Source organism: Bombus huntii, chromosome 3, assembly GCF_024542735.1.
Source record: "Bombus huntii isolate Logan2020A chromosome 3, iyBomHunt1.1, whole genome shotgun sequence".
NCBI classification, from domain to species: domain Eukaryota; kingdom Metazoa; phylum Arthropoda; class Insecta; order Hymenoptera; family Apidae; genus Bombus; species Bombus huntii.
In genome coordinates this window covers 13690828-13718364 of record NC_066240.1, presented here as the reverse complement: position 1 = coordinate 13718364, position 27537 = coordinate 13690828, and the positions used below count along the sequence as shown (strand labels likewise).

Here is a 27537-nt window from a genome sequence, read left to right as displayed (position 1 = left end):
AAAAGTTAAAAAAAAAAGAAAAAATTTGTATTCTATATTTTCGACTTCTTTTTTCCGCGTGTACCACCAGTTACCACCACCCTGTATAATAGTAAGGTTATGTGCACATTTCTACCTTCAATTATACAGGATGCTTGGTAACTGGTGGTATAAGCGGAAAGGGGGTGATTCTACGCGAAAAAAGAAGTCGAAAATGTAGAATAAAAATTTTTCGTTCGAGGCTTCGTTTTCGAGAAAATCGACTTTGAATTTTGGCTCGGTACGCCTGCACTTTATCGCGTCTCGTTATAACGGATCTCACTGTAGATCGTTGTCTCGATGGAAAAGTTAAAAAAAAAAGAAAAAATTTGTATTCTATATTTTCGACTTCTTTTTTCCGCGTGTACCACCAGTTACCACCACCCTGTATAATAGTAAGGTTATGTGCACACTTCTACCTTCAATTATACAGGATGCTTGGTAACTGGTGGTATAAGCGGAAAGGGGGTGATTCTACGCGAAAAAAGAAGTCGAAAATGTAGAATAACAATTTTTCGTTCGAGGCTTCGTTTTCGAGAAAATCGACTTTGAATTTTGGCTCGGTACGCGCGCACTTTATCGCGTTTCGTTATAACGGATCTCACTGTAGATCGTTGTCTCGATGGAAAAATTAAAAAAAAATTTTATTCGTTTTTCGCGTAGAATCACCCCCTTTCCGCTTGTACCACCAGTTGTTACCAACCACCCTGTATATTATATTTGGTCCGATCATCGTACTACGGGCTATGTCCGTAATATTTACGTTTGGCCCGATCATCGTACTACGGGCTATGTCCGTAGTTGTAGGTTAAGGGGTTAACAATACATCGCGACCTTAAGATAGCCACAGTTAAAGAAGAAATATCCAAATTCGGTAACAGATATAATACAAGAGTTAACAATCACCAGAACCCATTAATTACCCAACTACTTGACACGACGGATCAGATCCGCAGACTAAAAGGACAATACCCTTTAGATCGAAGCATTAGATTCAACTAGAATCAAACATACTATAAACTCTTATAATCCAAGTTACAGTACCACACCAAAATACTTATAATTCTCATAATACAAAATTTACTTATAATTCTCAATGGGAATTGATTGCAAAAAGTCTGCCAAATAAAACAAGAAAATATATATATATATATATGCGATTATATCGACTATACTATATATCGACTATATATCGACGTGTGTTTCACGTTAAATATCGATATTCGCATGGTTCGATCTATACCATCGAACTCGCATGAACGTGCTTAGAAATGGTGCAACACGTTGTAATTTGAAATTCCACAATTACAATACAATCGAGCGGAGCAAATTGATTTCCACGCTTTCCATCAATGACGCAATCTCTCGTCCATACAATTAAGCAAAGGGCGACCCATCTCGCTTTACGATCGGAAAATATCGAACATATGGATCTGAAAGAAGTTCGAGTGGCCCATCAAAGTTAGGTTAGAAAACTCGATAGCTAAGTACCTGCGCGATATTCTAAGGGCAATGCTTACTGCATAAGAAATTATCGACTTTTTATTTTCTCCAATGCACGGATAAGCAATATAATTAAATACATAACGTGTTCTCTGTTCGCAGGTCTGCTACGCTATAAATAGCTGGCCTAACTTCCGATTCGAAAGACAGGCAACAAGTTTCACCTATGCATTCGCATTCACTGTCTTTAATTCTAAAGATATTCAAATTGAAGAAAGATTGAAAAATTGATTGAACGAGATAACAACGAATGTACGATTAAATTTAATTAAGTTTAAATTTCAATGTTAACATTAGAACTACCACATCGGTCAAATTGACTGGTTTTACAATTTTATTATAAAATTCCTACTTCGTGTTATATCTTTTTTCCGCGATAATGTAACGACTTTCGCAACGATAACTAAAAGAATAATATAACGAATTTTATTTTGTTCTTATGCATTCAAACTGAAAATAATTTTGTATCAAGGCTACTTATACCAATACCAGTGAAAATGACTGGTATTTGTCAAAGTGTAAAAGGACCCTGCAATGCGTTTATCGAGCCACAATTAACCAGTTTTCTCGTTTCGTACAACTTGCCACGCGTTTTTAAAATTTGTACTGCGTATCGTTCGATATGACGATATCAGTTACCAGGAAAATTGCGGATCGATCGCTAGATCGCTAGACGCTGACGCTAGAAATACCACATCGGTGAATATCACTGGTTCTACAATTTTGTAAATGTGTCAACCCTCGTTTAGGGAGCATTTTAGGGGTCATCGTTAATAATACTAAAAAGGTACTACATAACGTGGAATTTCTTCTGTAAGAAAGTAATAAATCTATTATTACGTATTTTTTAAAGACCAGTCATTTTCACTGGTTTTGGTAGAAATAGCTTTCTGTTAACTATTCTAGCGTTAACCTTATATTGTATCTGTAAAAATATAAATTTCCATAAAAACCGGTGTTCCAGTTATAACGTTGCGAGCGATCAGCTTATCGCGTAATTTATTCGATCTATTTTGAATGGCGACTAGTCGACCAACGTCTCGCGAACAGAGCGTCACACTTACGATGCATGAGATTCTTCCAGCTGCCATAAATCGCCTGGATGCACTTATCAAGAGGAGTAGCGGATAATAGTGCACTGGTTTTACGTGCACTTAAGTTGCCCTCGGAGCAGCTTCTGAACAAATTGCCGTTGCTTATCTGGCAAATCACCGGGCTACGTTCTCGTCGTGGATGAAGTTTCGTCTTCGACATGTCGAGGACACCGCCAGGGATCCAGGATTCGACGGCTGGATCGCGAAAGCTTCTATAAGTGGAGGACAATTTTTTCGAGGACTTCTGCAGAAACCGCTTGCCAGGTGGTAAGGGCGGGGGACCCAAGCAGCTCGTGACGGCAGTGATCGCCATTTATGGCCGAACTCACTTTTATTCCAACGACTTTGAGTCTATCGATCTTTTACAACCGATTATTTCGACAACAGCTTTCCCTATTTGCTTTTCTATCGCATTGGTATTATTATGCGTGCGTTTTATACTTCGTATCCGTACGTTTTACGCAGCGACTACGAAACTGATTCTGTTGCCCTGGAAATGAACATTCTATTCGATTTCTATCTCTGTTAGATATTTACAATTACGGTTTTTAAATATATCGTTCGTAGCTTAAACGAAAAGGCGAGAAAGATGCTGGCGGGGTTAAACGAACCGGAGGAAATTTTCTGTTTCGATCGACGTACTAAACGTTAAGAGAAACATAATCGCATAGTCACGAATATAGTTGATAACTGGACAGAGATACAGTTGAAGATGCTTCAACTTCGATTTGGTAATATGTACGTATAGGAAAACTAATTATACGATTGAAGTGACCAGAAACGCGTGAAATTTCACATTTTCATTAACCTCGTCAATTTCAAAGGAAACGCGCTCACCAACGTCTATAATCACGAGCTTGAAAAATATCGCTAAAGCTGTTTCAAATTGTCTATAATTTCCCCTACGACTTTCAGTAACTTAAACATTGTATATAGATATCATTTCTAGATACTTTGCGCTATTATCGCGATGTTAAAAAAAAGAAAAAAGAAAGAAAGAAGAGAAGAAGAAAAAGCAGAAGCTAACAACGTCCTTTTCCAAATTATACGGTAGCTACCAATTGCAACACCACTTCGTCAAATTAATCCTACAGCTACCTTAGTCTACGTTAACGCGTCTACGAACGTATCCCGATATAAATTAGATTACAGCCACTTTCTATCGAAGAGAAGACGCACGGTCGTAACGAAGCACAAATTTTCCTACGGATTCTCAAAGTGTACGGTCGCGGAATACAACGAAGGAAACGGCGGAGATAACCGGATAAGACTGTCAGAAACGTTCCGTGTTAGGTACAGGTTTCAGTTGGCGACACCAGCGGAGTCGTTGGTGTGGCGAATGCAAAGAGGCGAGGTCGAAGGTGGGTGGACAAGTTTCCGGAGAACGGTGTAGGCCGCCCCCGGTAATGCCTCCGCGCGTAGGTTTCCAAAAACGCGACACGTGAAACAACTTTCCACGTGAAAATACCCTGGCTCGCCGAAGTATTCCGACACTTACCATAGGAAACTCGTATGCCCATACCGTGCGCGTTATATAAAGCATTTTGAAATTTCATTGGCGCTGTATCGATATGTTGTTACTACATTAGCCGAGAGAGCATGTTAAAAAGTGGCTGTTTCTCGGCTCCTCCTTGTTGAGGAAAAGTTCTTGCTGAATCTCTCTCTCTCTCTCTCTCTCTCTGGGTAGACAGAAAACGTTAGCAACGTTTGCAAAAAAAAAAAAAACAAAAGAAAAAACCAGCGACTGCTGGGTAGGTCGAACCTACCCACGCGTTGCACTTAATCTTCGTGTTCTTCGGATGAACAATTTATTGTTGAAATACACCGTTGAGGTAATCGTCATGGGAATATAAAAATCGATTCGAGTGTTTGGATAGAAGCATCGAAATTGGCAGGTTGTCTATTTTAGTTTTATAGGATTTTAAGATAGCTTGTGACTGATATACCGAGTAACACGTTTAAATCGCTATCTACATCCCCTGTTGGCCACGATATTACAAATGGAGTTCTATTGTACGCTATTGGAACGGAGTTAATTATTTATCTCGATTGACACGCGAAGAAAACGCGAAGTACGATACAAGGCGAGTTCAATTTCACCGCACAGAGGTTGCTCCATTGGAATTTTTCTCAACGCCAAGTCATCAAGATCTTCGTTTGCATGCATATGGCGCGTATCAAATGAAACAGCCACCTGGATATTACGCAGACTGTATCGACGAAAACGGAGACTTGGAACAGCAAACTGCGGTAGCGCGCTGCTCCACATCGTCGACTACCAAAAAGTATCAGATTGAAACACAAGTTAACAATGGCGTTTTCGTTGAAGTAAAATTACTCTCCGGCCGGTCGAATAATTTCAAATATTTTCTTTACGTATTAATTGACGAAAGTGAAACCGGATTGCAAGCTATTATAGCACACGTATGCGGGTGCGAAGTAGGAGAACGCGTTGCTGGTTGCTGTTCTCGCGTGGCAACGAGATCTCCCGGTGCTTTGGATCTGCTCGAGTCCAAACATCCACCGACACATCGGCAGAATTTGCAAAGAATTATTTCGCGGATGGATCTATCCGTATCCGAAGAAGATGAAGATTCTTCCTAAATTTCTCATCGTTTCTCGGATAAATATCAGTAACGTATCTTTTTATTCCTAGAGAGATGCTCTTCAACGAACCGAAAGAGGTCGAAAAATGGCCATTTTGAAGATTATTCGATCTTGGAAATTTGTATGGAAGCAACAGGATATTAATACGAATTTACTTATAATTCTCAATGAGAATCGATTGTAAAATTCATCCAAATAAAAGAAAAAGTTTATCACAAGGAAGAGCTTACAATGTTGTTAGAGAAACTAATAGGTTGTGTAAAATGATTAGAAGAATCGCGTACTTTTTTCTCTTCTTTTTTCTTCATTTAGCTCTCAGCACGCCGTTTTCGAATGGAAGTAACGCGAAGTATGTAATATTGGTAATTTCGGCGTGCAAAATGCCGTACATTATAACGTGAAATTGCCATTATGTCCATTGGTGAATTGTCTGGTAGCGTGCGCGCGTAGAAAGTACAGACAGCCAGGGAATCTTCTCCTAGAGGAGAGAACGTGATTTTCGGCGCTCGTGTTTCACTTCGAAGGGTTGTTACAGCGTTACAAAATACGTACGCGTTCGACACGGAGTCGAACATATCTCGAAGAGAAGGGAATTTTCTTTAATATTTCTCAACGATCTAACGCGTGTTCCGTCGATCTAGGACACTTCGAATTTTTGAAAAGCTCAAGCTTAAAGGTAAAGAAAATAATCGTCGATATTTTTCCTCGGGGGATCGTACGAATCGTAGAAATTCTTGCGCATCGAACGTGTTAAGCGTATTAACGAGAGAGTTCGACGAATCTCTGAGAAGCGACGAATACCAAGACCGAGATTCGGAATTCGAATATTCGCCGAGAAATATTTTAAACGTGGAAAAGATGAAGAGGAAGGGTCGATGTGTCGAGAATGTTGCGGTAATGCGTTATAATAATACGACGATTCCAATAATGTACCATACGATGATATGTGAAATGGGTCAGAGAGAGCGAAGCGGACAGTGTGGTATTATAGCGAGTTAAAGAATATGAGATAAGCAATTACTCGTAAGCAGCGTGTTGGTAATTGAGTGGGTGTACGTTGCTGCAATTTTCATCAAATCACACGGAAATAGATGCATTAAGTCTGAAACGCCGGGAATTTTCAATAGCAGACGTGCCAAACATTTTGATAACGTATCAAAGTATGGTGGAATTATTTTTCAATAAAAACCTGTCCGTCGATTTCTCTTCTCTTTTATACCTTCGTTCTACCATTATTTCAGCTTTCCACGAATATTTAGTTAAGCGTCGCGTGGAAGAAATTTCGATAACAAGATTTCGATCGATCTTCAAACATTTTTCTACTTTGCAAATACTCGAAGATCTTAGAAATCATGACGTTACATATTCGATGCACGAAGACGGACTACGTATTCATAGAAATACGCGAGATTATACAGGGAGAGTCATCCGCCGGTTGAACACGGCCGGACAAATAATTGCCGCGAAGAGAAACAGAGACTGAAGAGCGTGTGTACTGTTAAGGAAAGGTCTGGACCCCACCGCTTTTCTCCAGCACCTTAGCGACGAGGAGTCTCTCGCGGCGGTATTATTATAGCTTACTTACAACGAATGCACGTAAAGAAACGATGGAAATCATTAGTGGCTTCCCTTGCGTCTCGCAAATCCGCCGATTCAGCATCCACGTCGTAAATACAAAGGAACGCTCGATTCACATCGAGATAAGGGATATTGCTTGCGTTCTTGATAAAAATAAATGCAAATGTTAGGTAGAAAATGCTGGCTCCGAGCACACCGATACGGCTAAACCGTCGTACGTGCGCAATCGTAATAAGCTGGTTTTATCGAAATTCAAACACGGCCAGAGCCGTGGATAGAAGCGAGCCAGTGTTTCATTAGAAATTTAGAAAAGATACGTATCGACGAAACGAGAAGGTGGGGAAAGTTGGATACTTGCCGATATGGAAATGAGATTGACGTTACATTTACTCAACGAATTATCATTATCGTTCAGATATCAATGACAACATCGATATTAATTCAGTTGCATACATTAACAAAGAGGATACTACTGTATTTAATCTTCTATGTTTGGTATATCGAAGATAAGATTTTTTATTCGGAGATCTCATACATTTTTGATCAAGCAGACTGCTGAAGGGAGAAAAACTCTCATAATAGGAAGATTTTTTTTATTATTCTTTTGGATAAGCTTTTGTCGAGGTTTTATGAACTCAACGAAGAGAAATTGAATTTACAATGTAGATGTAAATATGGCGTGAACCGGAAGCCATCCTAAGCCGAAAGAATTATAATAATAATAATGACATTTAACAAACAGAAACACAGGGTGGTTGGTAACTGGTGGTACAAGCGGAAAGGGGGTGATTCTACGTGAAAAAAGGAGTCGAAAATATAGAATAAAAAAAATTTTTTTTTTTTTAATTTTTCCATCGAGACAACGATCTACAGTGAGAACCGCCATAACGAGACGCGATAAAGTGCAGGCGTACCGAGCCAAAATTCAAAGTCGATTTTCTCGAAAACAAAGCCTCAGACGAAAAATTTATATTTTATATTTTCGACTTCTTTTTTCGCGTAGAATCGCTCCCTTTCCAAAGAAAAATTACCAAAGTACTTAGAAGGGAGGATGAAGCGGAAGGACAGAAAAATACCGGCAAGATTCAGATGTGGAAACGAGACCAAAGCAAGGGAATACTGGAAAGAAGAGGGGGAAAAAAGATGCAGGCTATGCAGAAGGAAAGAAGAAGACCCGAGACACGTAACAGAAGAATGTGAAATAACGGGAGGACCAAAGCACATAGGAAAAACGCTAAACGAGACTGGAGAAGGTTTAGCAGAAGTGAAAGCAATAACAGAGAAGAGAAGGACAAACGACAAGAAGGAGGCACAGCAAGGAGGCTAAAGACCAAAGTTGCAATAGTTTTTAGTCGTTAGTTGCTAATTTATAATTTCTAATTTTTAGCTTTTAGAGGTAGAATAAGCAAGGTAGTTTAATAGAATAGAGTGGAAAAGAGGGGAGGTAGACATATAAAAAGAGAAATAGACATAAGAGATGTAAAACCGAAAGTTCGTCCAAAGCCCAAAGGCACGGACTAAGCAACAACAACAATAATAATAATAATAACAAACAGAAAATATAATCGTATAACATTCGCAGTGTCTTTAGTAGCCTGTTCTTTGTTGAAAATAATGGTCCACATGAAAATAATGTGTAACGTCTGTTTCGTAGATTAATTATGCGCCTAAACCAGACCTAACTAGACGTAGGTTTAAGTTTATCCGATAAATAAAGTAACATGCGTGATAATTATCGTTGCGAAGCATTTGAAAAGATGTACAGTTAAACGACCAGAGAATAGAGAAGTTGTGCTACATTTCGGAATAAAGCTACGTATGTAAGTACGCAGAGTATGTTTGGAAAGTAGGTAAGAAATGGTTGTAGAGGCGTAGAAGGATGCAAAGAGAAGAAAAGATGAGAAACTCGGAGAAACTTAAAATAAAGAAGAGAGAAAGGTGGAAAGAAATTGCTAACTCAAAATCTGCAGGAAATGAACGAAAGCATTTAAGATTATAATCGTAAGCCATAAGTGCTATTAAAAAGAGCATTCACCGGTTTAACAGCAACTCGAAAAAAGATAGCAAACACGTTCTGAATTAGTATACATCAACGAAGTTAAACTAGAACTTTTCAAATAAAATTATACGCGAAGATAAGCCAATTAACCATTAACTTCTTCCTCGGTTGTGCCAATATCCAATGTCTCGTGGATTAAAAAAAAAGTCGAAGATTTATCGGATATCCAGGTGATTGGAGGACTTTCGAGCCGAAATTATAGGAATTCGAAAGCTTGTATATCTGTGGCGGCACTCAACAGCAAATACCATCACTCGACACTAAATGGTGTTGCACGACGGTAGCGCAGTGGTTAGCGCCTTAGGTTACGAACGTTTCGGGACCCGGGTTCGAATCTCGGCGACCGGAGTTTTTCCGATTTTTCTTCCACGCATCTAAATTAGAAGAAAAACTGCTGTACCCCAGCAGCTACAATCGCCACGGACAAACACCTCGCCCTCATATCGTTTGAATATAAAAAGGACAATGAGAATAACATTGCAAAACTATTGTACAAAAATGATATATTGGATATCTTATTGTACTTAATATTATAACTATATTCATGAAACTTATATCAAAAATTAGTATAGCGTTACTTGACTATAATTTCTATTTCTTCGTTTACGATTTAAATAGAAGGAATATTTGAAGAAGATCGAAGAAGCCTTGGGAGATAAATATCCTTGCAAATATAATTTATCTCTTCAAACATTGAACAGACATCGTGGATTACAGAGAAAAAAAGAAATAAAAACATTTAAATACACGCTTTAAATAGACGCAATAATGTATTAAATACAGAAAATTATAGTATAACTATAATAACGCAAGATTAATGCTGTCAACTACGACACTACGCAAAATAGATAAACGCATGGAAATTAAACTCTGATAAACTTTGATGGGAAAAAACGCTATGTGTATCCTGCCGAGAAATTACCATCTAATTACAATTTAAATTCAGTCTAAGCCTTCCGATGTACAAGTTGGTTCCAATGAGATGATCCCCCTCCCTTCTCCCTCGGTCAACGTAAAATTAGTTTTACACCAAAAAAATGTCAATTCTACCGCGACTTCTATTTTAACGCAAAGCGTTCTAAAGTGACTCTAAATGAATTGCGATAACCGAGAGATGAAATACGCCTGCACTGGATAACAGAGAAGCCTAAGAGAATGAAAAGATGGACCCTCGTTAGGAGAGGAGATATTAGGATGGTAACAACAGTGGGAGAAGAACAGGGAAGACGCTACTTGGGCTCATTATCTTAAAATCAGTCCTAAAAGGTGGAAGAAAAGTGAGAGGAAAAATACACGGACACCGACAAATGATTACAGTCAAGTTAAAGAGCTACCGAGGCAACAGGCCGAGATAAGAATCTTAATCGAAAGAAGATAAGACGTCGGGGGGATTCTCTACTCAGGAGAATGGAATTTCACGATATATACTCCGTATTGAAGATATATACCTGTAAATCACGGCGAACAGTTATTAGTTTCGAACACGACCTTCATTGAGGTAGGTTGTTAATCCGATTTAAGTAGAAGGACGGTATAATTGAATTTCCTTTATGGACGCGGATAATTATCGTATTAACGGTAACCACGCTTTGTAACTAGTATTTTAACATCTTATTAATCGATATTTGTAATAATATTATTCGTTGTAAATAAACGAAGCAACCTCCGTGCTCGGCTTCCAAAAGTCGTTTGTAAGACGTAGTTACCGTACGTTGGAATTCCTCGACTTTTAGAATTCAAGAATGTGCAAATGACAAAGCAAGAAAGATGAAAAGGAGCGAAAGATGAAAAGGAGGGTGGCGGGGGGGGGGGGGCGAGAGGGGAAAAAAAAGGAAAGAAGAGAAGTCATAATGATCTTGCGTGTATCCTTCGATTCATTCTTATTGCGTTATTTACTTGAAAAACAGGAAATACCTCTAATATCCTTTTTCAAGGCATTAATCATACGGATCGAAGAATAAATCGTATATCGTGCTAAAAGTTTATACTTCGATTTTCCAACATTCGTGCGAACATGAAACAGTGATATTTGCCCACCATTTACTATTCTAATACTATTCATAGAAATTCAATATTCTGTAATGTGATACAACTGGATGGTATATCAAGAGGCTAGAGAATTTCTTTCTTCTCTCAACGTGTTTATTTAGCAATTTCGATTTGTTGCTATAATTTTATTATCTTTCCTAATAGGCTCGAGCAAGCGCAAAACATGGCAACTTCTGTCGATGTATTCGATGTAATATAACGTTTGTATCGCGCTTTCATTGTAAAGGAAAAAAAAAAGAAAGGAAAAACCTTAAGATGAACGCGGAATTGTACAGGAGCACGTGACACTATATTCAATTGACCTAAATAGTACAATGGATATAAGTGGACCGTGTTGTCTTATGCGTGGCGCTGTTTGCCGTTGTCTCGCTAAGAAACTTGAATCGAGTTTCATTTTTTTTTTTTTTTTTCTTTTTTTGTTTCACAGTTACGTACGGAAAAAGAGATATCTAATATCTCATGCACGCTCAAACGCCTACACAGTGAAACGAAACTGGAGGAGTACTAACTTTTATGAAAGATAACTAGACTTTTTATCTGCACGATAAAGCCGCATCGTAGTTTACTACGTTAAATGATATTTGTATATTTTGCGTCATGACTCTAGTCAAGAATTCTATTGTAATACGTGTTACGTATTAACACGGTTCAACGCTGGCTCTATTCAGTGAAATTTCGCCAGATAACTCGCTAAATTTTTTGTGATCATTCTTCCAGTGTATTTCATCGTACAAGATGGTCCACTTCGTCTTATCGATTAACTGGAACGTCTTGATATTTTTTTAAATTATTTAAAATATGTTTAATACCGACGATATTAAAAAATGTTAAATATCGATAATATTAAAAAATGTTTCACGTGTTAAAAAAATGTATACAAGTCGAGTGTTTTCGTGGGGGACATAATTTAACGTGATTAGTGTTTCCGTATGTGAACGCGCAGAGGACACGTGAAGGTCGTTAGGCGTAGAGCGATGTTTTTGTAAGCGGGATCACACATTTTTTAATACGCTATCTTATACATTCTTATCATGTTACATTCTCTACAAGAAGGTATTAAGCTTATTTATGTCAAAAAATTATTAGCTCGGCAGATATTCTGGACTTAGATTATTTTAACAAATGTTAACCTATTTTATTTCAGCAGAATTTCACTAATTTGTCAAATTTAAAGCATAGAAGGACAAGGAGAGACGCGAGGCGGTATTCTCGTGTTTTACCTTTGGTTTTCATACGTTAAATTTCAAAAATTAAAACTGAAGTATATTTAAGTAAAGTAGATTTTCGATAGAAATAGGTTAATACTTTTTTACAGAGAAAATTGCATTTAAAAAAAAAACATCGGTGACCTTCGTATCTCCTCTACTTGTTCTCCCACGAAAAGACTGATCATGCCAAATGATGTGCCTCTCGATACTGCTTAACTTGTACACGAAACACTTTTTAATGTTATCAAAAGCGAGCGAGATATTCCTGGTGATAAATTTAAGTGGACCACCTTTTATAATTTGGTATACACACGGTATATATTCGATATAAGGCCAACGAAATTTCCTTCGGTACAGAATCTGAAAATTTGTAGAAAAACCAAGGTAAAAGAGTTAAAAAGAAGTTTATCTTGCATTTTACATACAATTTACGATACTATGTCGAGTATAAAGAAAGCAAATAGCACCGATGCACAATAAACTGTACATTAGATAGAGGTGTAGAAAAAATGATAAAATCGTTCCTGTTATCTGCTAGTGGAAACTAGATGATAGTATCCTCTATCGTATAAAGTCTTGTCGGTGAATTTTCCAACGTTAAAGAAGAAAAGAAAAAAGAAAAAAGAACAGATTCTGCCGCATGTTTCAGATAAATTGACTTGTAACATTTTATGCGATTTGTGATCATCTCTTTTGGAATTTTCTTCGTAGACAATAACAGTACGAGGTTAACGCGTTTAAAAGATAAATCAATGTTTAAAGCAGCCTTAAGGATGCAACATGACTGAAAGGCAAGCGCAGAAGAAGATAAAATCCAATCTCATGACTGGATCGAGTAATTTGCATAAGATATCAGGATGGACGTTCATCCAGATACATCCTGTCAAGGACGGACGTGAACGGGTTGAACTGAACGGCAATTACGATCGATAAATTTCTTTTTTGTTACGTGCAAGCTATACCTGCATTCAAATCGCGAATCTTAAAAATATGTAATATATGTAATATATATGTAATATTTTTCATTGAAAATCTTTTGTAATTCTTTGTTTTCAATGAGATATCTTATCGAAGAATGGAGCATGATACGAGCATTCGCATTAAATTCTGAATAGAACGTCATGTTTTATCATGTTTTATCATGTTTTATCTTGATATGTAATTTATGTTCTTCGTTTCTTGTTGAACGAAGAACCGCAATTGACAATGAATGAACCAAATAGCGAAAGAACATAATTTAGCGATTAAATCGTGCGCTTTTTGACATGACAAAAGCCTAAACGAGGATTAAGGAAAATTGTATACGCAGGAAAAAAGTGATAATTAATAGTAATTGGTAGTAGTAGTCAGTGCGATAGAATTAGTATACCAATAAGTTAACACAGACATAACGATATAACTAATATTGACAATTAGCACAATTTTCTAGACAATCTATCGATCGTCTAGACGAAATATTTTATATAAATTGAGAAATATTAAAACGGGGAAACATGTTAAAGAACGTAAATGGAAGAAAAATTCCTTTCTACGGAAATACGATTAAAGGAAGAAGGTATTGTACGTGTAAACAAAGAATAACAAAAACAAATGTAATACTTTTTGTAACACTTGAAAACGTAGTAATCGAGATTGAAGAAAGGCAAGCTTTGTGAAGTGACTGGGTTATTGACGTACGAGTTTGAATGCGACAAGTGCAGGAAAGAACACGAGACGGGAGAGCGAAAAACAAGCGGTAAAGAGAGGAGACGGAATTGCATGGGGATATAATGAGTAGCAGGGAAGAACCACGAGCTTAAAAAAGCTTAAGTAAGAATGTTAAGAGAAATAGGCTGCGTCCAAACAGAAATTTTACTTTATTCTTGCGCGATATTTTTGTTTAAAAATATAAGCATCGTAAAATATATTTGCCTCGCTAATTTAATCAAATTTAATATAAACTTGAAAATCCAAAAGTTTATTCGTATGTACCTGTCTAAATGGGAATTTAATTCAAACTGATTTTCCAATTTCAGTTTTAGTAATCCTCTGATTTAATTTTGAAGTAAAACAATAATTTTAATGCTCTGTTTTCACATACCTTTATGTTGCGTATAGTTACTGGAGACGTAAGATACAGACGTTTCGAAAATATCGTAGTCCTTAAAGAAAGCTTAAAAATAATTTTTACTCGTACGTAATTAATTACATAATGAAATATTCGAGAAGTATTTTTTAAGACAACAATTCAAGGCTAAACGAAATGTCAAGCGGCCGCAAATTTTTTCGTCTCTGCCAGACTTCCGCTACTCTGGCCACTGACGTCTTATTCTTTCATTCTTAATAGCAATTGACATGTTGTAAATTTAACACGAGTCAATGGACCTTAACAGATACGCATCTCGCGAGCTCATGTTGGTAAGTACTTAGTCTGCAACATTTCACGTTATAGCTTACGAATCATATGTAATGAGACGATCAGACCAATTATGTTATTACTTGCCCGATTCTATTTTATACGATTGATTTTACGAAGCAGACAAAAAATCGGAATATGTACATTACGTAATTGAAGTTTCCAAATTTAATAATTAACGAACGAATAATTCAATAATTAAATCGTCGTTACTTGCATATTTTAGTCAATAGTATTACAAATGACTTGGAACGCAATATTACGACGTTCCACGTAACGAACGCTTCGATAAAGATTTTTATAAAGAAATTCATATTTGCCACGAAAGATTCCTTTTTCAAGTATTTAAATTTTTGCTAGGTAATGCACACAAAGTATAGGAATCAATTTAAAAAATGGAACTATTTTCCACCAAATTATACAACGGTTACATGTTGGCCAACAGTTAGAATATTTCTCTAGGCGAAAGTAAACAGATTTAGGAATAATTGATTAAGACGCTGCAACCACTTTGTCTACAGCAACGACCTTGACTAACCTTGAGTAACCGTGGTCATTGAACCCATTTCAATAACGCGAAAGAACTTATTATTCCATGAGAAAAAAGTAATTTAAAAATTACCTTTACGAAGTGTAGGAATAAAAATAACTAAATTCTACCAGCATATACACCTTTCAAAAATCGTTAAACGAACTTAACTTATACAATTGCTTAATACCAAGAAATATTTTCAAAGACATTTGTATAATTTGGTATACCGTAACTAATCTAAAAAGATACATATATACATAAATATCTGTATGTGTATATTAAATACACAGATGGATAAATAGAAAATATAGAAAAGAAAAAAGTGATTTTAGCAAAATATTCTATGCAGGTGTTGCTCAATAAGGCTGTGGACGAGAGCAAGGTCTAGAGGGCTTGCAGTGTTGCCACGCTTCCCAACCGGCTTTCGTGTAAACAAGACATATTGCGGCAACATTGTGCCACGTTTCGGGTAACGTGGCATCATCTCGTGTTACCTGGTGTTTCGAACCCATAGAACCTTTAGACTGAAAAAATCCGCGAAAGCAATCATGCTGCAAATAACTGCGGTCCTTTACTGTCATTTCATATGCTAGAGTCGACGCTTCGAACATGCTAAATGTTCCATTTGTTTGAGCGTTAACTATTCGTAAGATGTAAAATATTTTCGAAGGTTGGACAATTTTATAAATTTTACAATCTGTTAAACATTCTAGAAATGCAGATATCAATTTTACGTATCTGTCACTCTTGCTTGTATCGCTTTCTGATAACTGTATTCAATGAATTATAGGTTATGATACGTTATATGTAGGCTGGGAATTTCTATGCATTTATTGTAAATTTAAAGATGCGGGAATGCATGGAACATCCGTAACATGGAAAAATATATAAAATCTTCCAAATACAGCACCCGTTATAATATCTAACAAGCGAAAGAAATTTCTCTCTCTCTACTCTTTTAGTTATCTTTATGAAAATATAAATTTACATAAGTATCTGCAGTCTAATTACGTGTAATATTTTATATATAACAAAAAAGGGAGAAAAGATGTTATATTACAACTTTCTAATAAAGCTTCGAACAACTTACGCGATATACCTTTCTCATTTACAAAATAACCTCGCAGAATTTTGTTCGAAAGAAGTAAAGTCACTTATATGATGTCATTAAAAGAATAAAGCAAACTGTCACGATGTTAGAATCACCCAGCTAAAAAGAATTGAGAACTTTTGCCGATTCCTTTCTGAAACACGAACGAGTAAAAAGTGTTTCAACTTCCGCTGCATGTTATTAAATCCCAGGTAGCGTTTAGTGAGAAGCGTTACGCATACACGCTTCAAATGACAGATAAATCGTATAGATACAAACTATATACACGGTGTCGCAAGTTTTTACTGCAAAATACTTGTCATTAATATATATTGCGTGTATGAGTATATAAATAAGAATAAGAGAAAAAGTCATATAAATGTGGGCCTGTAAATCCTTTATGAGGAAATTATAACAAAAATACGAAATAACCAACTGGTTCCTCGTTCGCGCAATGGTCGACCGAACATTAACCTCAATGATGGACAGGTCGAGAACCGATTCTTTGCTCCTCAAGATCACCAGATATCACGCTACCGAATTTTTACACGTAGGGAATTTTGATGGAAAAAAATTTATTAATCAAGGATTAATATAAGAAAGTCCGTGACGCATTGCTTGAAATTAAAGAAAATGAACAAGCAATTCTTAAATGTAATATAACCAATTTCTCACGAATGTTAATTCATAACGTAAAAATAGCGTTCGTACATTAAATGACATTTTAACATGGATATAGAGTAAATATCCCTAGTCTGTTTCTACGCTTTATCGAACAAAAACACTGGCTCCTTGTTATTCCACATTTTTGTTAGAGACTTTTGATAGAACGTTTCTAAACCTATACGTATACACTTTTTTCTCATTCTTACTGACAGAATCTGCTAATTTATATCGTTCTACAGAAAATACCTAGGACACCCTATATCGTTGGTAGTACAGGTTCGAATACATTTCACATAATTTATTCTTGCACTGACCTTAATAATTCCTCGCGTGTTGAAACCACGCATTACTTCCACTTTCATGCTTTTAAATATATTTAACATACGAACGCTAAAAATATTCTCATTTTTATTGTAAAAGAATGTTCTACATAGTTTTATCTCTTGTAGCCTTACGTAAAAAGGAAATAGCGCGGGTTAACAAAGAACAGTAGACGCTAATGGACGCATATTGTTCAATGACATGGATAGTATTCGTCTTTGTACAATCCGATACACAATGGAATGTGATACACCTTTCGTTCAATGCACATCCTTTATCCAGTGTCAGCATTCGAACTATGTAGTCGTATACAGAGTGTCCCAGAATTGACGGTACACCGCGACTAAAAAGAAATCGAAGAAGAGGAAAAGAAGAAAATTATGTTTTCTTTCTTCGACGCCTCGTTTTGTAGAAAATGCAATCTGAAAACTGATCGAATATCGGTTCTATCAGGCAACTATCGATGAAGAACGTGTCCAATGTGGCTATCGACCGAGTGCCCATGACATCTATTGTGTATTTCAAAGTCGATTTTCTCGAGAACGAAACTTTAAACGAGGAAACTTTACTCTACATTTTTTTCGCTTATCTTTGTTGGTAAAACAGTCTTTCGTCCAGTTGCATTGGGTTGGCAACCAAGTGATTGCGGATTTTTTCATTAAATGGTATCGACAAAAACCGCAATCGCTTAGTCGCCAATCCAATACGATTCTTACTTTGTTCAGAGTCAAGCAAATGTATGTACGTGTAGTGGACGAACTTTTAAACTCGATTCTCTCGAAAACGAAGCGTCAAAGCAAAATAATCTGTTTACTTTCCTGTTTGATTTATTTTTGCACGCACAGTAACTTTCCGCTTAAGCGTGCCACACATTCTGCAACATTATATCGCCAATGGTACTAAAGTTATACTAATTATATAACCAGAATCCATCCACCAACTTTGCCCATTGAAAAAAGCATCTTGAAGCTGGATTTCGTAGGTTTGAAGTTATCGAACAAATTTCATCACCGCTTCGTTCAATTTCGGAGTTGCGTGTCAATCGAACCGGAAGCAACCGTTCTCACTTTCACTGGTTTTAAAAGGACGAGGCCTGAATTTCGCGCTGCCTACCCGTTCTTTTCATGTTCCGTATAAAATGTTTAACTACTTAACACAGCTCGTAATTTGTTCTTTCGCCATTACCTCACAATACCTCGACGACACGTTTCAATCGTCGCTTCGTTTCATAATTTCAATTTATGTTTCGCATCTTACGGGATAAATGGCGACCGATCGCCCTTATCGCGTAAAATACAAAATACAAATTGAAACGAACTCGATGATACCAGTTTAACGATGAACGCATCTAACGAACAACAAATTTCACAATTATATTCTAAAAAGAAAAAAAAAAGAAAAAACGAGCGAAACGAGCAAACCTAAAGACATCAAACGCTAAAAATGTACGGGGTGCAGATGAATTCTGTGCACTGAGAACATCAAAAGAAAACAATACGATCGTTGCATCGCTATCGATTAACCAACGTCTTAACATCAAGTGAAACAGCGAGACCATTCAAAAATGAAAAGTAACTGAAATCAACTAACACTTTCTATTAAATACGAAAGTGTAATACGTACGATGTAAAGGATCTACGAATTTTAACATTTAATAATATACAAGTGTCTGGTGAAGAAACTCGGTGATTACGGTCTAAAAATTCCGCATTCCTCTATATGTTCCTTCGCATTCTCTGGCTTGCATCGATTATGAGGCGTGGTCGCTTCAAAGCAGTGCTATCAAACTTCGATCTTAAGAATAACGGAAACTGCGCAAATTCCCAATATATATATATATATATATATATATATATATATATATATATATATATATATATATATATATATATATATATATATATATATATATATATATATATATATATATATATATATATATATATATATATATATATATATATATATATATATATATATATATATATATATATGTGTGTGTGTGTGTGTGTGTGTGTGTGTGTGTGTGTGTGTGTGTGTGTGTGTGTGTGTGTGTGTGTGTGTGTGTGTGTGTGTGTGTGTGTGTGTGTGTGTGTGTGTGTGTGTGTGTGTGTGTGTGTGTGTGTGTGTGTGTGTGTGTGTGTGTGTGTGTGTGTGTGTGTGTGTGTGTGTGTGTGTGTGTGTGTGTGTGTGTGTGTGTGTGTGTACATATACAGGGTGGTTGGTAACTGATGGTACAAGCGGAAAGGGGGCGATTCTACGCGAAAAAAGAAGTCGGAAATGTAGAATACAAATTTTTCGTCTGAGGCTTTGTTTTCGAGAAAATCGACTTTGAATTTTGGCTCGGTACGCCTGCACTTTATCGCGTCTCATTATAATGGATCTCACTGTAGATCGTTGTATCGATGGAAAAATTAGAAAAAAAATTGTATTCTACATTTTCGACTTCTTTTTTCGCGTAGAATCACCCCCTTTCCGTTTGTACCACCAGTTACCAACCATCCTGTATATACATACGTATACACAATAACGTGGAAAAGTTTCTGGTCAGATTTCGATCTTTCGCTTATATGCCAAAAGCGATATTTAAAAAATCCTGAAAGATTGACATTGGGTACGATTGTCGTACAATCGTGTAAAGTTAATTAATTCCGTTGTATCCTTCGGCAAATTTTCGACCGAATCGTATTATTTCAGCGATAGAAAATTTCTAGGTTTGCGGAAGATACGAGAGAATTGCTATTGATGTTTCGTTTCAACCGAAGACTACAGGGAAGCGAGGTTACCAGAACTGTTCCTTTGTTCGATTCTACGGCGAAATATGTTTTCATAATGTTAAAACTGCTCTTTATCGTAACATTGTACGTACGTTCCACTTCTACGAAACTTCGTTAATCGAGTCTTTGAATTTAACACGCTCTTTCTGTTCTTTGTCGGCTGCTATTAAAAAAAGCATATCCTTCCCTGTCGTGAATCGTGGTTGAAATAAAAAGGACAATAAAAATCTACTTATCGTGTTCTTTCCCTGTGATCTTCAATCGTATTTAAAACATTGAACGTCATTTGAAGGTATTCTTCCGCAGTTGAGAGCAAAGCAAAATCGGGACGTAGCAGAGTTGAAAGTCTTTAAAATATCGCTTTCACAATATAAAGTGAAAAATCCATCTGACCGGAAATTTGTACACACTACGATATATATTATGTAAATATTACGATATTATATCAATATTATATATATATATATATGAAAGAAGATAAACATAGAATATAAAACTGTTAAACGATATCATAACCGATGTAACGCGTTTAAAGTGAAAGTGAGATAAAAAAAAGAAAAAAAAAGAAAGAAGAAATGCCAATTGTAAGACTATTTTGATATGTATCTCGTTAGCTGAACGAGTAGGTTACAAAAAATACTTCCCACAAGCAACCGTGTTAAAGATGGAATATTAAAAAAAAAAAAAAAGAAAAAAAGAAAGAAAGAGAGAAAGAAAAAAAAGATAAAAAAAAATCTGTCTGCAAGAAGAAAGCACCTGCGCTGCCTAAAATGGAGAGACGCGAGAGATGTGTTTGATGCTGTTAGCATGCCACACAGCTTCTACAACTTACGTTGTTGTGCGGTCACAAGAAGAGCCAGTTACAAAGAGACAAAACCAGACGTCGTTCTTGATTACAACATTCACAAAGCAGGGACGAACAGATCAGATCAGGTGACTGCTTATTATCCTGAAATAGTGGAAAACATTGTTCTTTCACCTATATATAATTAACGCTACAAAAACGACTTGGCATTATAGAAGAGAAACTAGGAATATCTCAAAGCCACTCCCTCAAAGCCACTCCATTGACTTGGATCGTGTCGAGTAAAGATATTTATGCAACTTTAACCCTTTCGTTAATGAAACACGCGCGCGTACATCAACGCGATAATTCATTGGCGGAGAGAACGTCTCTTCCGTTGTTCGTAAACCAGTGAGAACGTAGAAACAAAGAAGAAAGCTAGAGTTTCAACGAATTTACAAATATACACATATATTCGTAACTGTTTTCTTTCTAAAGCAAAACATTCCACAACCTTGGTCCTTGGTTCAAATTACACCGTAGGTTCCTCGGTTTCACGAAGTTTCGTCGTAAGATCGCGATGGAGTTACAGGTTGATCGTACAATAGAAGTTTTCAAAGCGTTAAAAGAAACTTACCTGCGAGCGCGTATACCAAGAACCTTCTCAATCTGAAAGTTGCCATAACGAAAGGGTTAAAAGGCCTACCGTACGATACAAATGAAAGAGTAGATGCTTCTTAGAGAAAGATTATTAAAAGAAGTTCAATGGCCACTCGTATTTATAACAATTTGCTGACAAGCATCGGCGTAAACGTGGATGGATAGCCCATCGGGAAAAATTCGACGCTGATGTTTGCTACTGCAAACGTACCTGCTTCGTCGTACACGTAGATATCGTACATATTGCCACCTATGCCTGAATAAATCGAGCATATACTTTCTTCCTCTATGTGCGAATTCGACTTTCGAACAAGGTGCTTCTATCTCGTGTATTACACTTAAATACACGCTAACGTCTAAATGTACACCACATTACTGTAACTTTCATCCGTGAATCAATCTTCGAACGTTCACTTTATACATAGCGATTTATACAGCCTGCTCGTATGCGTGTACGCGTGCACTTTCATCTCAAGAATGATAACGTTTTAATAACTACGTAATTGCGGAAATTGAACTTTGAATAATTTTCAGTGAGGACGACGTAAAGTGTTTTTAATAATTTATAATATAAGACCGGTTAGATATATTTCAACGAGAATTTAAAATGAAATATTTCAACAGAAGGGGTATAAGGGGGGAGAAAAAAGAGACTTTCATGAATAATTCACGGTCTTCAAAGAAGACCAAGAAGTGCAAGCTGTAAGGAAAATAAAGGACTGGTTTTACTTTTTTAAATGTATGAATACGACACGTAGCGCATTATATACATAAGCTATTCGGTCCAAATCGAGTTTTACGAAGCACGTAGCGTCTATAATACGGTTCTATAATATTTAGTTTTCCAATCAAACATCGCGCTAACTCTAATGAAACTCTTGTAAATAATCGTTGCAGGAAATGGTAAAGGAAAATATATTCTAAGAGTTCAAGGGTTAGCGACTCGACTTCTTATACGGCAACTTAATATATATTTCTTTTCTTTTTCTCTTTTCTTTGCTTAATGTGCTCTTGCATGCGAGAGAGAAAAAGTGCGCTTCTCGAACAGGATGTCACTGTAACCTACTTTTAGTTAAAACACAAGCAGAGTTAAAGGATGTATTTTCAAAGCACGAAATAAGTTCAATAACTTGACCATTTTCGCAATTTTACATTCGGCGTATGTTGTATTTATAAGATAACGTCCCTTCACTCGGAGTGCAGCAAAGAAATATATTTTGGTAGAAAGAATATTTATTATGTAAAAAACGTTTGAAATACACAATTTCTCCCGTCCTCGAATAAATTTCGTAAATTCGCCAAATATATCAACAAATGTTCACACACAAAAAAAAAGAAAAAAAGAAAAGGAAAGAACATAATAAAAAAAAGAAAAAGAAAGTACAGCCATGGATGAAATAATTAAATTAGAGTGCATCTTTACAACAATGATGGAAATGATACAGAAATATTCTATGTACAATTTATATACAATCTATATACAATTTATGTACAGTTTATCGAGTAAATAATCGAATATACAGGGTGGTTGGTAACTGGTGGTACAAGCGAAAAGGGGGTGATTCTACGCGAAAAAAGAAGTCGAAAATGTAGAATAAAAATTTTTCGTTCGAGGCTTCGTTTTCGAGAAAATCGACTTTGAATGTTCGCTCGGTACGCCTGCACTTTACCGCGTCTCGTTATAACGGATTTCACTGTAGATCGTTGTCTCGAAAAATTAAAAAAAAAACTTCCTTTTTCGCATAGAATCACCCCCTTTCCGATTATACCACCAGTTACCAACCACCCTGTATTATAAAAATAACAGGAAGAATTGTACCAAACTACGTCGAATTGACTTTATACAGGATCCTAGCGTCGAAGCACGCGTTTCTGTAAAATCTTGTTATTTTCTTAGTATTAATTTCGCTGCCATAAAATTTTCCAATTAATCTGATCGGTTCATTTGGTACCAGGAGAATGCAAATTAACTACTCCTGCAGACACGAACATTTCTTCAAACTTACAAATTTCCCATTTCCTACTGCGCTATATAGTTGCTATTTTCTTATAAACAAATTACATCCTTCACGGAAAAGCAAAACTAACCTTAAAATCGATTTGTCATCGTTAATCAATTCCATAATTATAGAAATTTTCAGTCAAAACGAATAACCCGGTTACGAACTTCGTTTACACGATTAACAAATTACTTATTTGCTTATATCGGCAGATCTGGATATTCCGAAAGTGACATTGGACAGCGTGGATGGAAAAGGTCTGATAAACGCAGTCCCACGTTTCTTTCCATCTTTCTTTGCTTTTTTTTCACCTCCGTCTCTTCCTATATACTTTCGTCCCTCCTACTCTGTTCTACACTTCCTCGCCTTAGTCCCACCTTCCCGATCATCTTTCATCCTCCCCTCCAATCGCGCAATTCTTTCGTCAAACGGCTAATATCGAACTATAACGAATCGATAACCACGTTCGTTTCTTCCGAATCGAAGAAATCACATATTCGAGATAGCTGTTGGATAATTGCACGCTAGAAACTCTTGTTTCTCTGTGTAAATTTGTTTTTATACGGAGGAGAAAGTACAGAGGAAAGGACGTACAGAAAAATAGCTAACATCTTTTTACGTTTTCGCTGATGTTCGAAAGTGCATCGATTCGTTGAAACTTAATTTTGTTAACTTCTTGTAACGTTGTATGTACACGCCTCGATATTTTTTAAGACATCGCAACGAGAGAATAAATTGGACGTTCCGTTATATGCAAAGGCGATGTAATACAATCAAAGGGGGCTCGTTTAATCGCAAATGATAATTCAGGCACGCGCATAGGAACATAAATTAACCGAACAAAGCGTATATTTAGTGTTATGCAAGACGAACATGAAATAATAAGAAATTAATTATGAATCACTCGTCGAGATTTCGCGGTAATAATTAAAAGAACAACTCTTTTCTCTATGTTAATTTTTATGTGTATTTTTCTGAAGATTCCTTTACTGCTTCTTATATATTTAAAAAAAAATGTTGTAATATATACCTCGTGCATGTACAAGTATGTGCACATTATAAATAAAAACTCTTTTTCCGATGAATAATGTATAGGAAATAAAAAGATAAACGGAATCTTTGAAGGAAATTTCTCAATGAAATTTTTTCACAGTGAAGACACACCTTCCTGATAGTTTCAAGAAATACTGTTATTCTACGTTTAATCTATTATTATACTGCATTCAATGTATAAAATGTGAAGTACATAAAGATTCTCTTATGAACAGTATATATATATCACGCGCAATTTATTTTATTAATCAATACCGAATATCAATTAAAATATCAAAATAAAAAAATAAATAGAGTCAAGTAGTTTTTAAGCATTCAAAATTTCCGCATTTATTACGTTATACGTTCGAATGTTGACCAAATAGTTAATGACAATTTTCAAATCGCACGTACACCAAAAGAACTGTCACAAAGCAGAAGTCACAGAAATACATTTTTATGTTTCCATTTGCCTGATTTGCTCCGGAGAACGAACCTTGTATTTCGCTCAATGTTACGAATGCGAAAATATTCAAGCAGCTTCTTTCAAGTAGAAGGGGAAAGGTTCAAATACGTTTGCTGGTTACAAGCAACTCCACTTTCTAGCTTTATTATTCCCTACGCCAATTCTGTAGAGCATAGATTAAAAACACCTGAGGATTTATTATCTTCCATTCTATACAACATTCTTGAATTTGTTCGCCGCTTTCTGTATTAATTGTGACTCGTGAAATTATACGAGTAATTTTCAATGCTAGATAAGTCTTAATATTGTCAAATCTAGTAATCAAATAGGAAACTTATGAACCGGTTATAATTTTTCTTTTACCATCTTTGGTACATATATCTTATTCTAAAGGACAACGTTAACCAAACAACGATACGTAGCTCGAAAACGCGTGAAACATTAAACGTATTGTAAATAGTTACGTAAAGCTTAACGATTTAATGCAAAATGTAGCAGTGAGTATAGTTTGACCACTGAGTTAATCCATCCGATAGATCATAACGTCACTCCAATAACTTCGACTCTTTCCCAGTATTCAAATATAGAAATTCATCCGATATTACATTCGATTTATAATAAATTTAAAAATCAGTACATTTCAAAGAGAGAATGTGAAATAATTGGCAAACACAGCGAAATGAGCGCGTGCGCAACCTTACAAAGAAGTTGAAAATCACGTTCTAATATACATATCCTTTCTTCGAGGAATTCTTTGTGATGCCACTCGATTAACAAACGTAAACAATGCTTTTCTATAAGATTATACGTGGATGGTCGATTCGTATCGAAAAAATATCGCTTAAGATGGCTTAAGAACGTATTTGGCTTACCGCTAATGCGCCTCATGGCGGCTCACGACACGGCTCGTATCCAAAAACCGACGAGGTGGTCAATCCAGCGAGGTATGTAAATCTTCCTGTTCGCTATAAACACCATGCCACATGTACAAACACCGATCATCACCTACGCCATGCACACACCGATTCTGGAACGTAAGGTTCCCGCGCCATTGCCCACTGATGAGGCTTTTCTCGAACAAAGAAGATAACCTGCCTCCTCCGACACCGTACTTTTCCCTGTTACGTTAACGCGAATAAGTAACCAGTCGCCTCGAGAATGACTGACATACTGTTAACCGCGATCAGAGTGATTCTCTCTACGCGGCGACCAACGGATGCACTGACCGAATGTGTGGTAATTTTAAACGTACTTGAACGCGGGTGAGAAACGGCGACCAAACAGGGTATAAACTACTCCATCACGATTTCTCACGTAGCACTGTCGTCCTCTAGTATCCAATGCCACCGCCAGAGCGCTCGACCAACCGGTAATGATAAATCTCCTCCTTGTATGGATTTAGGTCCCCGAGCCGCACTGTTGGCTTTTTAAATCCATTCATTCTATCGCGTTTTCTGTACATTGTTTTCCTGTATTTCTGGTTGATATAATGTCGTTACATTAAACTATAAATGTAAAGCGTTATATAGAAAGATTTACAGTGTGACATATAGGATAGTATATTCGCTTTGTATGTAAGCCATACAAAAGGCAAGTTAATCAACTGAAATTAAAATTCTTTTACCATTATTAACAATATTAATCCTGCAAAAGATACACATTTATAAGCCTATGCAGTACGATAATTAACGCATAATTTAAATAACGATTTCTGAAACAACTTTAGAACACTTTTACGTTTCAACTTTCTACTAATTAACCCTCCTATTTTCCTCGGGTCTATATTAAATTATAAATAGTTTTTAAATATTTGTTTTGGTATTCAATATTTATATATTCTACACCTTCTATGAATAAAGTATTTTAAAAAAAGAAGATATCTGAAGAAATACGAACGTGAAAAAGAAATAATCATGGTTAAAGTCGAAAGTAACATGAATGTAAGCATTGAATGTATATCATATATTAGAAATTATTTGCAAGAATACAAATTTAAATATATTAATTTCGGAATATATATAAATTGATTTATTTAATCCTCGAGGCCTATATGTATTATAATTATAGCAATAATTTCGTTACTAAAATTTGTTTATAAAAAGGAATAAAATACATGTCATAAATAATTTATATGTAGACTTCAAATAAATAAATGTTTGAAAGGTAGCAATTACGTTCTTGTACTACATAAAAGATGATGTAAGAACAACACAGTACAATAGAACTAATTATACTTAATTACCTTGTACCATCGACTTGAGTTTATGAGCACATATGCGCGTGCATGCACAGATATAATGCGATGATATAACCATATTACCAACATTTGTATACTGGCTCAATCGAAAGTAATTGTACTAATAGTTTTGGTCTCGCATCTTATTTAAGTCAAAAGTATTCTACCATCTACTTAATGTTAATAGTATATTCCTCTTTCGTTATAATTCAATGTAAACGTGAGTTATACATGTTCTTTTTAATTGATTCACGAATTATAACGAAACAGATGATTTAACATAAATGTATAACATAAAAAATTATTAATTCTGTATAGTCTTATAGTATTTTTTTCAAACCTAACAATTTCGTTCACCTAAGATGATAATTGTAAAATTTGTACATTTCAGCAATTTAAAAATTTAACTATAAAAATATTGTTTATACCAATTTAAATAGCATACTCGACTGCTACGTTTAA

At 35.9% G+C, this 27537-nt stretch overlaps 1 protein-coding gene across 2 annotated transcripts in view; it reads right to left on the bottom strand.

The window, feature by feature from the left end:
- Nucleotides 1-26846, bottom strand: part of LOC126863477 (caskin-1) — a 55052-nt gene extending 28206 nt beyond the window's left edge. The window contains exons 1-2 of one of the 2 annotated variants that reach the window (XM_050613694.1): nucleotides 25712-26846; nucleotides 20730-20846 (exon numbers count right to left, since the gene is read on the bottom strand). Coding sequence is in view for 1 of the 2 variants with exons in the window: in XM_050613693.1 (XP_050469650.1) it covers nucleotides 25712-25727 (16 nt within the window). In the remaining variant the exon portion in view is untranslated. The remainder of the gene's footprint in view (nucleotides 1-20729; nucleotides 20847-25711) is intronic. The other variant, XM_050613693.1, reaches the window with a different exon arrangement.
- Nucleotides 26847-27537: the final 691 nt, after the last annotated feature.